This window comes from Leuciscus leuciscus (genome assembly GCF_965113295.1).
Source record: "Leuciscus leuciscus genome assembly, chromosome: 13".
Taxonomy (NCBI): domain Eukaryota; kingdom Metazoa; phylum Chordata; class Actinopteri; order Cypriniformes; family Leuciscidae; genus Leuciscus; species Leuciscus leuciscus.
The window spans coordinates 15172678-15185768 of record NC_138737.1 but is presented as its reverse complement, the minus strand read 5'-3'; the positions used below and the strand labels follow the sequence as shown (position 1 = coordinate 15185768).

Genomic DNA, 13091 nt, shown 5'->3' with positions numbered 1-13091 from the left:
TCGCGCGCATGTGTGCACAGAAGATTTAATTTTATCTTGCACACTGTGCTCTTCTTCTGACTTTATTTGGCATGAGTGAACTGACCTGAATATGCAGGCCCGAGAGCGCGCGAGGACACCTAATGCCCCTCGAGTCTAGAGCACGCAAACAACATTTAAAGGTTATTTTTACTGTGAAATATGTTTTTCAACATTTACTTATATTTAACTCATTAGAACATTTAAGTAATGAACAGTCAATCTTCACTGGTTGTTAGTAAAATTAAACATTTTGTATACATTTCTGACCATGTCCTTTTATTCTCCTTGTATTTTAATATGAATATTTTTGTAATGATTTTTTTTCTCTAACAGAAATTTTGACCTTGCATCTGTTCCTTGTTGTGTATGTTTGGCTTTTGATAAAAAAAAAAAAAGATGAAGTAATGTGCTCAGAGATTAGCTAAATCATGAAGTGGTTCATAAAACACTATTGTTCTATACACTTCTATAAAAAACAAATGTTTTATTTCATGGTCATGGTTTGCCTATAGTAATAATTATATGTAAGAACAGTGCAATTATTCAGTTTGTGCCAATGTGCAATTATTCAGTTTGTGCCAATGTGCCACCTCCAATCATGTCTAAAAAATATAGCATAAAATAAAAAAAAGATGTTCTCAAATATGGCAGCTCTGACATTCTGGTATCAGGCAACTCTGGTTGAAAAAGTCTGTGGTTACATGCATATGCCATTTCAAATGCACATACTACATTTACTCAATATACTACTATTACTATACTGATAGGCTTCATCACTCTGTCTCCTCTCCACCAGTAAGCTGGCGTGTGGAGGGTGTTCTGGTGCACCTTCGCATCGTTCAGGAGGATGATGCTCATTGGTGGTGGTTGAGGAGATTCCCCACTTCCATATGTAAAGCACTTTGAGTACCCAGAAAAGCTCTGTATAAATGTAACAAATTATTATTACCGTTGAAAAGTCTGGGATCAATGATAAAAAAAACATGAAGCAAGGATTCATTAAATTAATCAGAAATGCCAGTAAAGACATTTGATGTTATAAAAGATTTCTATTTCAAATAAATGTTTAACTTTATATTAAAAAAATCCTGGAAAAGATTTATTAATCAGTTTCCACAACACATTTAGCAGCACAACCATTTCAATTGTGGTATAATTTATTAAATTAATATTATTAATAACAAAATAATAAATTAAATCATTTAATAATAAAAAAATCTTCAGTGAGCTGATTCTACCAAATCAGCATATTGGAAAGATTTCTGAAAGATCATGTGACACTGAAGACTGGAGTAATGACGCTGAAAATTCAGCTTTGCCATGACAGGAATTAATTACATTTTAAAATATATTAAAATAAATTATTTTAAAATATATTAAAATAGAAAAGTTATTTTAAATTGTAATACTATCACAATCTTACACTTTAAAAAAATAAAATAAATGTACCCTTGGTAGAATTTTTTTGTTCTTCCCAAAACTGCAGTGTTGCGCAAATACATTTTTAAAAGTGTGTGTACACAAGAAAACACAAGAGTCACTGTCTGGTTTAAAAACTTTCTCTCAGTAACTCTATTTCTGTATTAATGTACAACCGTTGAAAATTACAGCATCATTTGTTTTTCAGATTTTTTTACATTTTCAGATTTTTTTTAAATGATCTAACTATCAACAGCCATTTTCAAAGAAAAGAAAAAAAACACGAGAAGAAAGCAAGGGAGAGAAGAATAGAGGGCAGAAGTTATGGCAGGAGCAATGTAGGAGGAAGAGAAGAGTTAGAACGTTTCGGTGGAGTGTTTTGAGTGTGTGTGGGTGCGCATGTGTCGTGTGTGTAATGTCAGCTGACGTGGGGATGTGAGAATGCAATGTTTGTGAATGTGAATGCTAGGATACAATCGTGCTATTCTCAAACCCTGCAGCCAAGTAAAGATTACAAAGCAAAAAAAACCAAAAAACAGGGGAAGTGATGAAGGAAAAAGTTAACAAAAAGGGTAAAAATACAGCTTTGAAAAGAGATGCTATAAATGAGAAAAACAGAGATGGACAAAATATTTTGAGATGCAGTGTAGTTTTGACAAAAAAAGTGGAGGGGTATCTTTGGAGAGAAGGGGGCAAGACAGTCGAGAGAAGAGCGAACTTGACGTGGACTCGATGGACGGATGTTCAGGTGTCGTGGAAATCCTTCAGCAGCGTCCGTCTCTTCTGCTCAGCAATGTGCATCTGATTCTCCAGATCCTGCAGAGAGAGAGAGAGAAAAAGAAGAGATGAACTTGTGCTTTTATTTTTCAGTTCCTGTTCACAGCTTCCTTCAGTCTTTGTTCCATCTCTCACCCCTCTATCATTAGCACTTGGCTCTCCTCTCTCATAACTGTCTGCTCTCTCCACTTTCCATGACAGGTTCTCGATCTCCGCCTCCAGCTGAGCCTGCTGATACTCAAACTACAGGAAATAAAAATGAGATTTCCAATTACCAAGGACAGATCTTAAAGAGATCTTTGATCTTCAATGAGAGATTCACACATTTCACGCAGTTGCTTACCAGTTTTTTGAGGGGTCCAGACTCCATGTAGTAGGCATAAGGATAGGTGTACTGCAGTGTATAACGACACTAAGAGAAAACAAAGACAGTGTGAGTGTGTGGAAACACGGTCGCTTGTGCACGAACACTTGTGTCTGCAGAACAGGACTGCAAGATTAATCCAAATAAAACCAAAATCACAATATGGCTTAGTGCGATTATCAAAATCGTGAAGGTTAAGATTTAATTAAATGAATATATGCGCAGAGAGTGTTAGAGTGAAAAGCGGCACTGTGTTCTTTAACATGTGAGCAGCTCATGATCTGTGTTTTCCGTTCAGTTCACAGTAAGTTTAGGTCACTTATAACGTGCATTTGGGAACATGTGCCAACCAAACTTGTTATAAATCCAATTTAGAACTCAATAACTCAATTTATATTAAATAGTGAAATATAAAAATAATAAGGTCTATTATTTTGTTTAATATTTTTATTTAGTAATAATAATAACCAAATATGTTTTATAGTTATATACTGTAGATATATAAAAATCACAAAATGCTAGGCCAAATTGTGCAGCCTTAAAAACAAGCACAGCAAACCTGAAGCTTTATTTTATGTAATTTTTTTTAAATGGCACTTTAAATCACAATTTTACTCAGAAAATAAATTAAATTGATGCATGCAGCCCTGGTGTGGAATACAGCTGGATTCAGCCTGTACCTTGGCCAGTAGCTTGGCAGCGTTCTGCAGGTACTGCCAGTCGATCCAGGTACCCAGATTATTCATGACTCGCTCCTGAATCTTCTCCTGGATCCGCTGGTATGTCTGTGCCTCCAGCTGCATGCTCTTATTGTGGTTCTCCCACTGAACACAAACAGACAATGCAAGGATTAATGCTTGCATATAAACATTTAAAGTAATTAACTGTCAATACAGTTAAGATGAAAAATTGCTTTCTGCAACAAATTAGTGCGGTCAAATCAATTAATCACGATTACTTGCATGTAACAAAAGTTTTGTTTATATAATATATGTGTGTGCGCGTGTATGTATGTGTGTATACAATCCATATGCTTGTATATGTATATGTACACACACACACACACATATATATTATATAAACAAAAACTAACTTTTGTTAGATGAGATTAATCGAGTTGACAGCACTAATATAAATACTATGATATAATAGCTCAGTTCCAAAATCTAGTGAGCTCTCTTGTTTCCCTAACAGGCAGCTTTCTTTTTTAAACAGAACACTATATAGGCAGCAACTATGTGTGAACCACAGAAATGGACTTGACTCGTAATTCCTTTCAACAGAGTTTGCTGTTAGCATGTTGCTAAGCTAACAGCATGCTACTCTTTAGAATAACAAAACAGATAGCACACATCTTGGGTAAACAAGTCCATTTCAAAATAGATTTAGAATTAGAACATTTTATTGATACCTCTCTGTAACAAGTAAACTATAATGTTGCTGCCTACTTTTTGGAACAACCTTTTGTGTCAGGATCACTCCTGAAGAGCTCGCTAGGTTTTGGAACAAAGAAAATGTTTAGCATGCCTGTCTTCACTATATGAGAGTGGCCTTTGGTCTATCTTTTTTTCTTCTTCCCCCAAAGAGATTTATTTTTGATTTATCATTTTTGTCTTACCCTCTCAAAGTAGAACAGGTATTTCTTGAGGGCCTCTCTGGCCTGGGCCTGTTGGCTCTGATTCACTATGTCTGGGTTCTCTTTGTAGCGACTGCACTCGTAGTACTCACTCCCATGAGTCTTCCAATCACCCAGACACATCCAGCAGAAATCTACACAGCCAAAACAATACAATTCAAATCAAGACCACTTTACTACTCAAAAGAGATTTCAAGTAACTAAAAATCACTGGGAAAAACATACCATGTTTACACTTTGAGCATTGCTGGAAAGAGAAAGAGAGAGAAAAAGATATGTTAAGTAAAAACATGCCCATTTTATCAACATTCTCAGTCTAAACATACACTGATGTTCAAAAAGTGTCAGTACGATTTTTTTGAAGAAATAATACTTTTGTTCAGCAAGGATGCATTCAATTAAATAAGCGATGGCAAAGACTTTTACATTGTTCCTAAAAAATGATATAAAATATATTTCTTGAACCTTCTATTTATCAAAGAAGCCCAAAAATAGATTGCGGTTTCTACAAAAATATTGAGCAGCATAACTGTTTTCAACATTGATAATACTTAGAAATGTTTCTTGGGCATCAAATCAGAATGATTTCCAAAGGATCATGTGACACTGAACACTGGAATAATGAGAGATGAAAATTTAGATTTGCCATCACAGGAATTTTTACATTTTAAAATATATTAAAATAGAAAACAGTCATTTGAAATTAAGAGATTAAATGGTGAGAAAACTTCATCATATGATTATAGTGACCAAAATCACGGTTATCAATATCATGATATTGTTAAAAAGTGCAAGAAATGTTCACAAAAACAATGGGCGGATTATAAATGGAAAAAATAATAAAAAAAATTGATTGGGTGACTTGCAAAAAAACATGTTATCTACTATCTCTACATGGTAAATAAAGTTTTATAAAATGATAAACTACACATTCCAGCATTTAAACCATTTTTACGAAAAGGGATCAAATGATAAATTATTTGATATAGGTTATATTGATTACATGATTAAAGGCATTTTATCTGCTCCATGAATAATTTAAATACCTCATCCGAATTGGTCCGATTTTTGGAATGCACTTTAGCTTTCCATCAAGAAGTTTAAATTTACACAACTGCATATAAATTAGGTCAGATTTTCGCATTGGTCTACTCTAAACAAAAAGGGCAGACAGGCTGAATCAAAATGTAAATCCACTCTCTGCCAGTAGGTGGACCTACTGGAACAGCATTAATTGAGATGTTTCCCTGGTAACCGCTGTAAATGGAGGTAAGAGTAAGCCATCAAAACTTTTCTGAAGAAAGTCAGTTCCCTTCAGAGATACATTCATAATCATTCAGTCATAAATTTCAGTAATTGTTGTCATATTAAGGCTGTAAAACCTCTCACTGCCTTCCGCCGTTTGTTTTCACACAAAACAAAACCTATGCTGCACCAGGAAATCCAAATGGACAATTCTTACTTTTCATGGAATATTGCAGTATTTATTATAAATAATTCATCCATGCACATAATTTTTTTTACGAATCTGCCCTCGTAATCTTTAATCAAAATAACTTCCCCTCCCTCTTGTAACAACATCTCTTCTCTGAAAAAGTGTTTACTGGTGCGAGGACGGGACAACCTGTCACTCACATGACATCACATCACAGCAATAGCGAACCACAACGATCCAACCAATTCTTGATGGCAAAAATCAAGTACCGCCCTACATTTTTTGTTCTTGTTCGAGAAGCTGTTTCACTGGGATATAAATCACAGTAGGGAAGAAAAGACTATCACGATTCTATTTCATGCTGACTTTAATGCTGGACAGTATTTACTGTTTTTTTTTATTTTATCACGGTAATCAAATACGGTTTTAAATGATAATAAAAAATATATAACAGTAATACTAACAATCAGGAATTGTATTGTGGTTAGAGACAGTTTCATCACAATTTAAACTAATAATATTTCACAATATTACCGTTTTTACTGTATTTTATCAAATATATGCAGCCTTGGTGAGCATAAGAGACCTCTTTCAAAAACAAAAAAAATCTAATGAAGTTGACAAACTAATAAAGTAGTACTCTGACATGCTGGGTGTTTTATTAAGTGCACTACAAAGTGTGCAGGTAATGGAAAAGAATGAATATACTATTCACCATGTGGTTGCAGCCTCCATTCTTCTCAATGCAGATATTGCACTTAGGGCACTGTGGACAAAATCCAAACATTAGGATAAAATTATATTAATTATATCGTAACTATCAAACTTAACTAACTATCTACAGTATATACTTCATTTGACCATCCTAAATGTATCTGTGTGTGCTTTCTTACGTCTTTAGTGTGTGCACTGATGTAGTTGGCCGTCTCAGAGTCATCTGCACATTTCGTCAGCCATTTGCGGATGATAGCACAGTCTGTGGGGGCGTGATACATCTGTCTGCACTTAAAACTGAAGCCAGACGGACAGTCAATCCAAACGCACATGCAATCACGAGCACTCTTTCACATCACATGTATTACGCTAGGAATTGAGGAGTGTGTGCAAGTGTAATGGTGTGTAATACCAGAAGACTTCTTGGCAGCGGCTGCATTGGACTCTACGAGCTCGAGGTTCCTCCACCTGTATAACTATCGGACAGTCGGCGCCAGGACACAACTGCAGCTGGAAATGACTCTGCAGACACAAACATGAGCAGGTTAAGAGTGATCAGTGACTTTCTAGAATGTGTTAAAACTCAAAATGTCATAAAAATTCTGTCAGATAGTACTAATTTTCAAGTACTAATAACCACTGAATGGCCAATATAAAAAATAAAAATAAAACTCCAAAAACTAAAATCAATCGTTTTAAATTAAATGTTTTTCATAAAAATTTAATACACACTACCGTTCAAAAGTTTGGGATCTGTAATATGTTTTAATGTTTTTTATTCTAACCGAAGGCTAAATTTATTTGATCAAAAATGAAGTAAAAAAAAAAACATATACATTATGTATATATATATATATAAATATTATTCCTGTGATGGTAAAGCTGAATTTTCAGCATCATTACGCCAGTCTTCATTGACATGATCCTTCAGAAATCACTCTAATATGTGGATTTGGTGCTCAAGAAATATTTATTATTATTATAAATGTTGAAAACAGTTGTGCTTTGATGAAAAGTTCAAAAGACCAGCATTTATTTGAAATAGAACAATATAAAAAAATTATTTTCAGTCTTTGATCAATTTAATTTATCCTTGCTGAATAAAAGTATTAATTTCCTTTTCTTTTCTTTTCTTAAACCTATTGACTGGTAGTGTCTAATAATTATATAATATAATAATATAATGTACTTAAAGATGACTGTAAGATGTAAGCAAAGTAATCTAGATATAAAAATAGGCAAAAATAATCTCTAAATTTGGCAGATAACAGATATGGTACGGACACATTCAGTGCATCCCTAGACTGACACACACCTCCACGTAGTCCCTGAAGAGGTAGCGTCTGTATTTATCTTTCAGTTCCTCGCTGGGCAACAGAGGAAGAACAAAATCCTCTGGTATGCGAAGAGAGCATTCCTGCGCCATGCAGGAGATCTCTATAGACAAACACAATCCATAGAGGAGATCAGATAACCAGGTCGCTCTAATCAGCAATACATACTGCACACACTGTGCTCAATGTGTGTATGTGCACGTGCATACTCACCTACGCCCACACCATCTTTGACAAGTACAGTGCAATGCTGCTCCCAGCATGCCTTGCAGAAGGAGTGCTGACAGGGTAGAGAGAGGAGAGAGTCTCTCCGGACCAGCTGCAGACACACCCCACACTGCAGTGACGTCCCAGCCTGAACACACAGACATGTCAAGAGAAGGAAGTACTTCTAAGATACAGTAATGATTGAAAACAGTATAATCAACTTTTGTCCCAGACAACCATTTTTTTCATAGTTGTGTTGGTTTCTTGTATTTCAAATCTCAGTCTCATATAATAAAATAAATTCAACTTGAAGCGATGTTTCATGTCCGTTTTTGATTTGGCAAGCCGTGTAAGAAGCGGGATAAAGTACAGACAGCTGGTCATTATCACAAAAAAAAAAAAAAAACTTTATGACTGTACACTGCACACACACCATACTCAATTCAATCTGCAATTTGACAAAGAACAGGTTTCAAGTTGCACATTTTTAATCGCCCCAACATTGCATTTTAAAGTTAAGAGTGTCTTGGAACTGAAGTTTAAAGGGGTTTTGAAAGAAACCAAATGTTAACAATGTAAAACAGAGCTTTAAATGGCAGTTGTCATGAGTAAAGACACATTATGGGAACTCACAGTGAGAGATCTGCAGGTGCTTGTGGGCTGGGTGTGGGCTTCACAGAGCAACTGCGAAGAGTTGGACTTATACCTTCAAACACAAGAAAAATATTGAGACAGACTTTATTTTCACGTCAAGATTTTAGTTTAGTTTTTTTTTTTTGAATGTAGCGATTATTTTAGCAGTATTAAGCTGCATTTTCACCATTTTAAATGACCTGAAAGTATTTTTCCTGTTCACCTAGTCATGCGGTGACATTACATATACAATACCATTCAAAAGTTTGGAGATGGTAAGATTTTTTTAAATGCTTTTAAGTCCCATATGCTCACCAAGGCAGCATTTATTTAATAAAAAATACTGTAAAAACAGTAATATAGTAAAATATTACAGTTTGAAATAATTGTTTTCTCTTTTAATATTTTAAAAGGCAATGTATTCCGGTGATGGTAAAGCTGAATTTTCAGAAACATTACTCCAGTCTTCAGTGTCACATGACTATTAAGAAATCATTTTAATATGCTGATACATTTTTACAGGATCCTTTGATAAACAGAAAGTATTTATTTAAGATAGAAATAATTTGTAACATATAAATGCCTTTATTGTCATTTTCAATTTCAATGCGTCCTTGCTGATTAAAAGTATTAATTTCTTCGGCTACACTTTATTTTAAGGTGTGATTGTTACAGTGTAATTATATATTTAAGTACGGAGTAATATTAATTAACAACATGTATTTACTATAGGGTTAGGGTACAATTAGGTTTAGGGTTAGTTGCATTTAATTTTCCATAATTTACTGTTATTACTATGGTAAGTACTGTACATGTAACATATGTAACAAGGACACTGTAAAATAAAGTGTTACATTTCTTTGAAAAAAATTTTGAACGGTAGTGTAGTCTCTCAGATGTCATAAAATAGCATTAGTAATTATACAAAGATTAGAAAAACATTTGTTTAAATAATTTAGAGAAAAAAAAACATTTTTAGATAAAAAAAAGAAGAAATTTTTATTTTTAGATGAAGTATAGAATATCACACCACTATCATCAACTTTTCATGTCAACTACCCAAGTGTGCATATTTGTGTGTGCATGCTTTGTTGCACTTAATTACCTTTCGAGTATTTGAGTCACTTGCCAGTGAAAATGTACAAGGACCAGTTTGGCTACAGCTGGTGACACCTAAAGGGAGAGAAAGGATTAGTCTTCATTTATAGTTTGGGAAGATATAAATAAACAGCTAAATATTGTCAGTCACAACACTAATCCTACTAAACATTGTCACTCACCTTCAGGGCAGTGGCTACATTGTTGACTTCCTCACTTAGTACCTTCTGACTATCTCTGTATGTCAAGCAATTGAACTGGTACTTTTCCGGGTCAAATGGTTCTTCTACCGCCACGTCGCCATCAAGGTCTTCATAATAATCAGGGATGTCGCCCTCTACGATGTCTTCATCATCTTCGAATTCCTCGTTACTGTCTGAGGCTTGGCTACTCATATCCACAGACATAGCCCTCTGGGCCTGACCTTTCCCTGACTGACAGCTGCTCTCCACTAATCAGCAGCTACTGAGCTGCTCCTCTCTGCCCCAGACTGCACCACCAATCCCAGGGGGGCCTGTGGCTTTTAGCAGCACCGAAAAAAGCAAAAGAAATCACACTCCCCGTCACTCATGAGGAACTGGAGAGAGGGATGAGCTCAGACAGAGAAAAAATACTGAAAGAGAAAACAAAAACACATTATTTGGTAACTATCATTTATATCAAATTTCTCACAATCTTATAGTGTCTAAAAGCTTATGGTTAAATGGTCAATGGTTCTATGATTTTCTATACAAACCTATCTTTTTTTATTTATTCAGACAGTCTGCCGTTGTCCTAAAGGTATTTATTTTGTGAAAATTACTGGTTGACTGTACCTTTCCCCATTATCCCAAATAAATGAATGGACATGACATGAAATATTTATTTGAGTTTAAATGATTTCATAAAGTGAGAAGAAAGCATCCAGGAACACTGAACTCAATCTCCGATCCGAATCCTGGTATTTTTGGTATTTGTTTTGTGATAATGACCATCTGACTGTACATTATCAGAGCGATAATAACAGATAATAATATAATTATACAACTGCGTAAATACAGGGACATGAAATACTGATTAGAGTTATTTTAAAAGCTTGTTTAGTTACTTGTTAAATATTTATAAGAATAATTGATATTCAATCCAGCAATCGACTAATCAGAATCAAGTATTCCACTGAGCCGCCGCCTTGGAACAAGAAGTATTTTTCCAATAGGGATATTTAAAGTCTTCATTAGATTAATAAGCCATGAACCAAACCAACCAGTTACAAGGTGATTAACATTTTTTTAACTTTTTTCTTAAGCAATAAATTGGACAAAAAGACAAATGTGAGACTGTGTAATGCTTTAATGAGGAAAAGAACTGCAATCCCATGAAGCATTGCAAAAGTCAATCAAATAAAACTTAATATTCATACATTTACAAATCCTGATTTAATGACATACATATTTTGTTATTTTGGTGCTTGTCGTGAATCTCTGATTGCTGGATATTTCTCGGCAGAATCATGGGTAATGTCGTTTTTCAGCCGGAATTCCAAGGTTTAACAATTTTTTTTTTAAATACGTTGAAATAATGCACACTAACAGCTTCAACAAAATCATGTAGCCTACTATCGATTAAAAAGCTCGTAGTACGTCTGTCTTTAAAGATTTAAGTTATCATTCTAAATGAATGGGATGGGGTTTTTTTTTTTGCACTCTATAATAATGAGTGGGTAGTTGTGTCCAAACTTGGATTGGTAGTTACTTCCAAGAGAGAATTTAAATGGTAAAAGTGGCCTTGCAAGTGTACTCAATTTCAATGACACATACTAAGCTTGAACCACTGGTCAAGGAGCTGTTCCATTATTTACAATCAACACACCGTGGAAACTATCTGAAGGTTGTACTTGTATATGTAGGTCTCCGAATTAACCTTCACCAAGAATCTCTTTGAGCGTAAGACAATCATAAACTCGCATGCAGAGCGGCTTAGTGCTTCGTTTTAACGGATTACACGGTGTACTGACACAGTCCAACCGGACAGCAGGAGCAGGGCAGGCCGCGTGCCCGCGCGTCAGATGATCATAGAGATCAGAGCTCTGCGTGTGCGCGCGCGCCTGCTGATGTGATGACTGTCACCGATTCCAACTGAATAAACAATCACTGCACATTCGACTCAACGTGAGCACGGGGTCGGTGAGCGGCCGCAGCTGTCCGGTCCGGTACCGGATTGGTTGGAACCCCACAGTCATGGGACGACCTGGCCCGGTCCCACACGCTCGGGCACCGTCTATCCCCCACATTCCACCCGGGACTATAAATAGCGTGCGGCGCTGAGTGGCACGCATAATATCACACTCAGCTGGGTTAGGGATCATGGTTTAAGTGCGTAGGTGTCGGGTGGGGGTGAGCAAATACTGCAAACTCACGGTACGGACAGAACGGTTTCTGCTTTGTTTACTCCATATGAATCGGGCCGCACCAGCTGTTGCTACTCTAGATCAGCACTGCACATAAATACAGCAAACCGATCGATGCGCAGAGTCCTTTCTCCCGCTTTCTCCTTCTTAATATTTACTGTTTCAATACACATATCCCGCAGTTTGAAGCGCATATAGTCAAATTAAACTTGTTTAAGCGAATGCACAGATCGTTTAATATCGTTTTAAAGGCATTATTAACAATCATCCGCTAGCGCGCACTCCAGCTCGGGGATTCGTATGTAAACAAGGCCATTTTTGTTCGCTCGATAAAGCCGCTGCTCTGATCGTTTAAAGCCCCTCGTCGTACCCAACATACTGACTTTACTCACCTGCCGGACCGTGTCGGGTCGCCACTCGACGCTGGCTGAAGAGAGATATTGGGACAGAGAGCCGATCCGTTCGCTTAGATGAGTCTCAGCAGAGCTGAAGATCGGAAGTACGGGGGGATTCTAGAGCGGCGTCACTTCCGTGTTCGAGTGAGGCTGTTTTCCACAGTGAGCAGACTCCTGTTACTGGGGAGGGGCCACGAGCTCACATACTCAAAACTGACATACATACTTGCAGTCAAACACACACACGCGTGCGCTAATGCAAATGTAGGTCATCAAAACAAGAAACCTGATTTATAATGTGCAACGTGCTTGTAAGTGCAAAGGCAAACATCATTAAAAGCACATGCTTTAAGACCTAGCTGCTTTTTTAACATTAAAGATACAATAAAAAAAATCTATAGAAATATGTAGATAACGCGTGTTATCTATTGTACGTATGTAGTTCACAACATTAACTTATATGCATTTAAAGTCAACATCATTTCCTGCCAGTACTGAGAATCGTAATTTAATCTAATTAAGTGATTAAAAGCAGTTGCAAACATTCACAAAATACACATACTCATCTCAGCACAGAGAACAAAAAGGCAACACTTTACATTTACTACCAAATAATATGTAATATCTAATGGATTTAACGTACATTGGAGTTCTTGAAAATGATGGGATATG

At 36.0% G+C, this 13091-nt stretch overlaps 1 protein-coding gene and 1 long non-coding RNA gene across 2 annotated transcripts; one reads left to right on the top strand and one right to left on the bottom strand.

Moving 5' to 3' along the window:
- The first annotated feature begins 12 nt into the window (after positions 1-12).
- Positions 13-1968, top strand: LOC309512918. Its single transcript, XR_014211216.1, has 2 exons — positions 13-161; positions 818-1968. It is a non-coding gene; the product is annotated as an uncharacterized lncRNA (long non-coding RNA).
- Positions 1565-12575, bottom strand: arih2 (ariadne homolog 2). The gene is made up of 15 exons (XM_082188628.1): positions 12417-12575; positions 9821-10251; positions 9646-9713; positions 8541-8613; positions 7914-8055; positions 7682-7803; positions 6779-6888; positions 6546-6663; positions 6368-6418; positions 4443-4464; positions 4200-4351; positions 3262-3405; positions 2561-2629; positions 2353-2460; positions 1565-2256 (listed from the first exon to the last, which is right to left on the bottom strand). Exons 2-15 carry the CDS (start codon positions 10043-10045, stop codon positions 2185-2187), a joined length of 1476 nt encoding a protein of 491 aa, XP_082044754.1. The 5' UTR covers positions 10046-10251; positions 12417-12575; the 3' UTR covers positions 1565-2184.
- Positions 12576-13091: the final 516 nt, after the last annotated feature.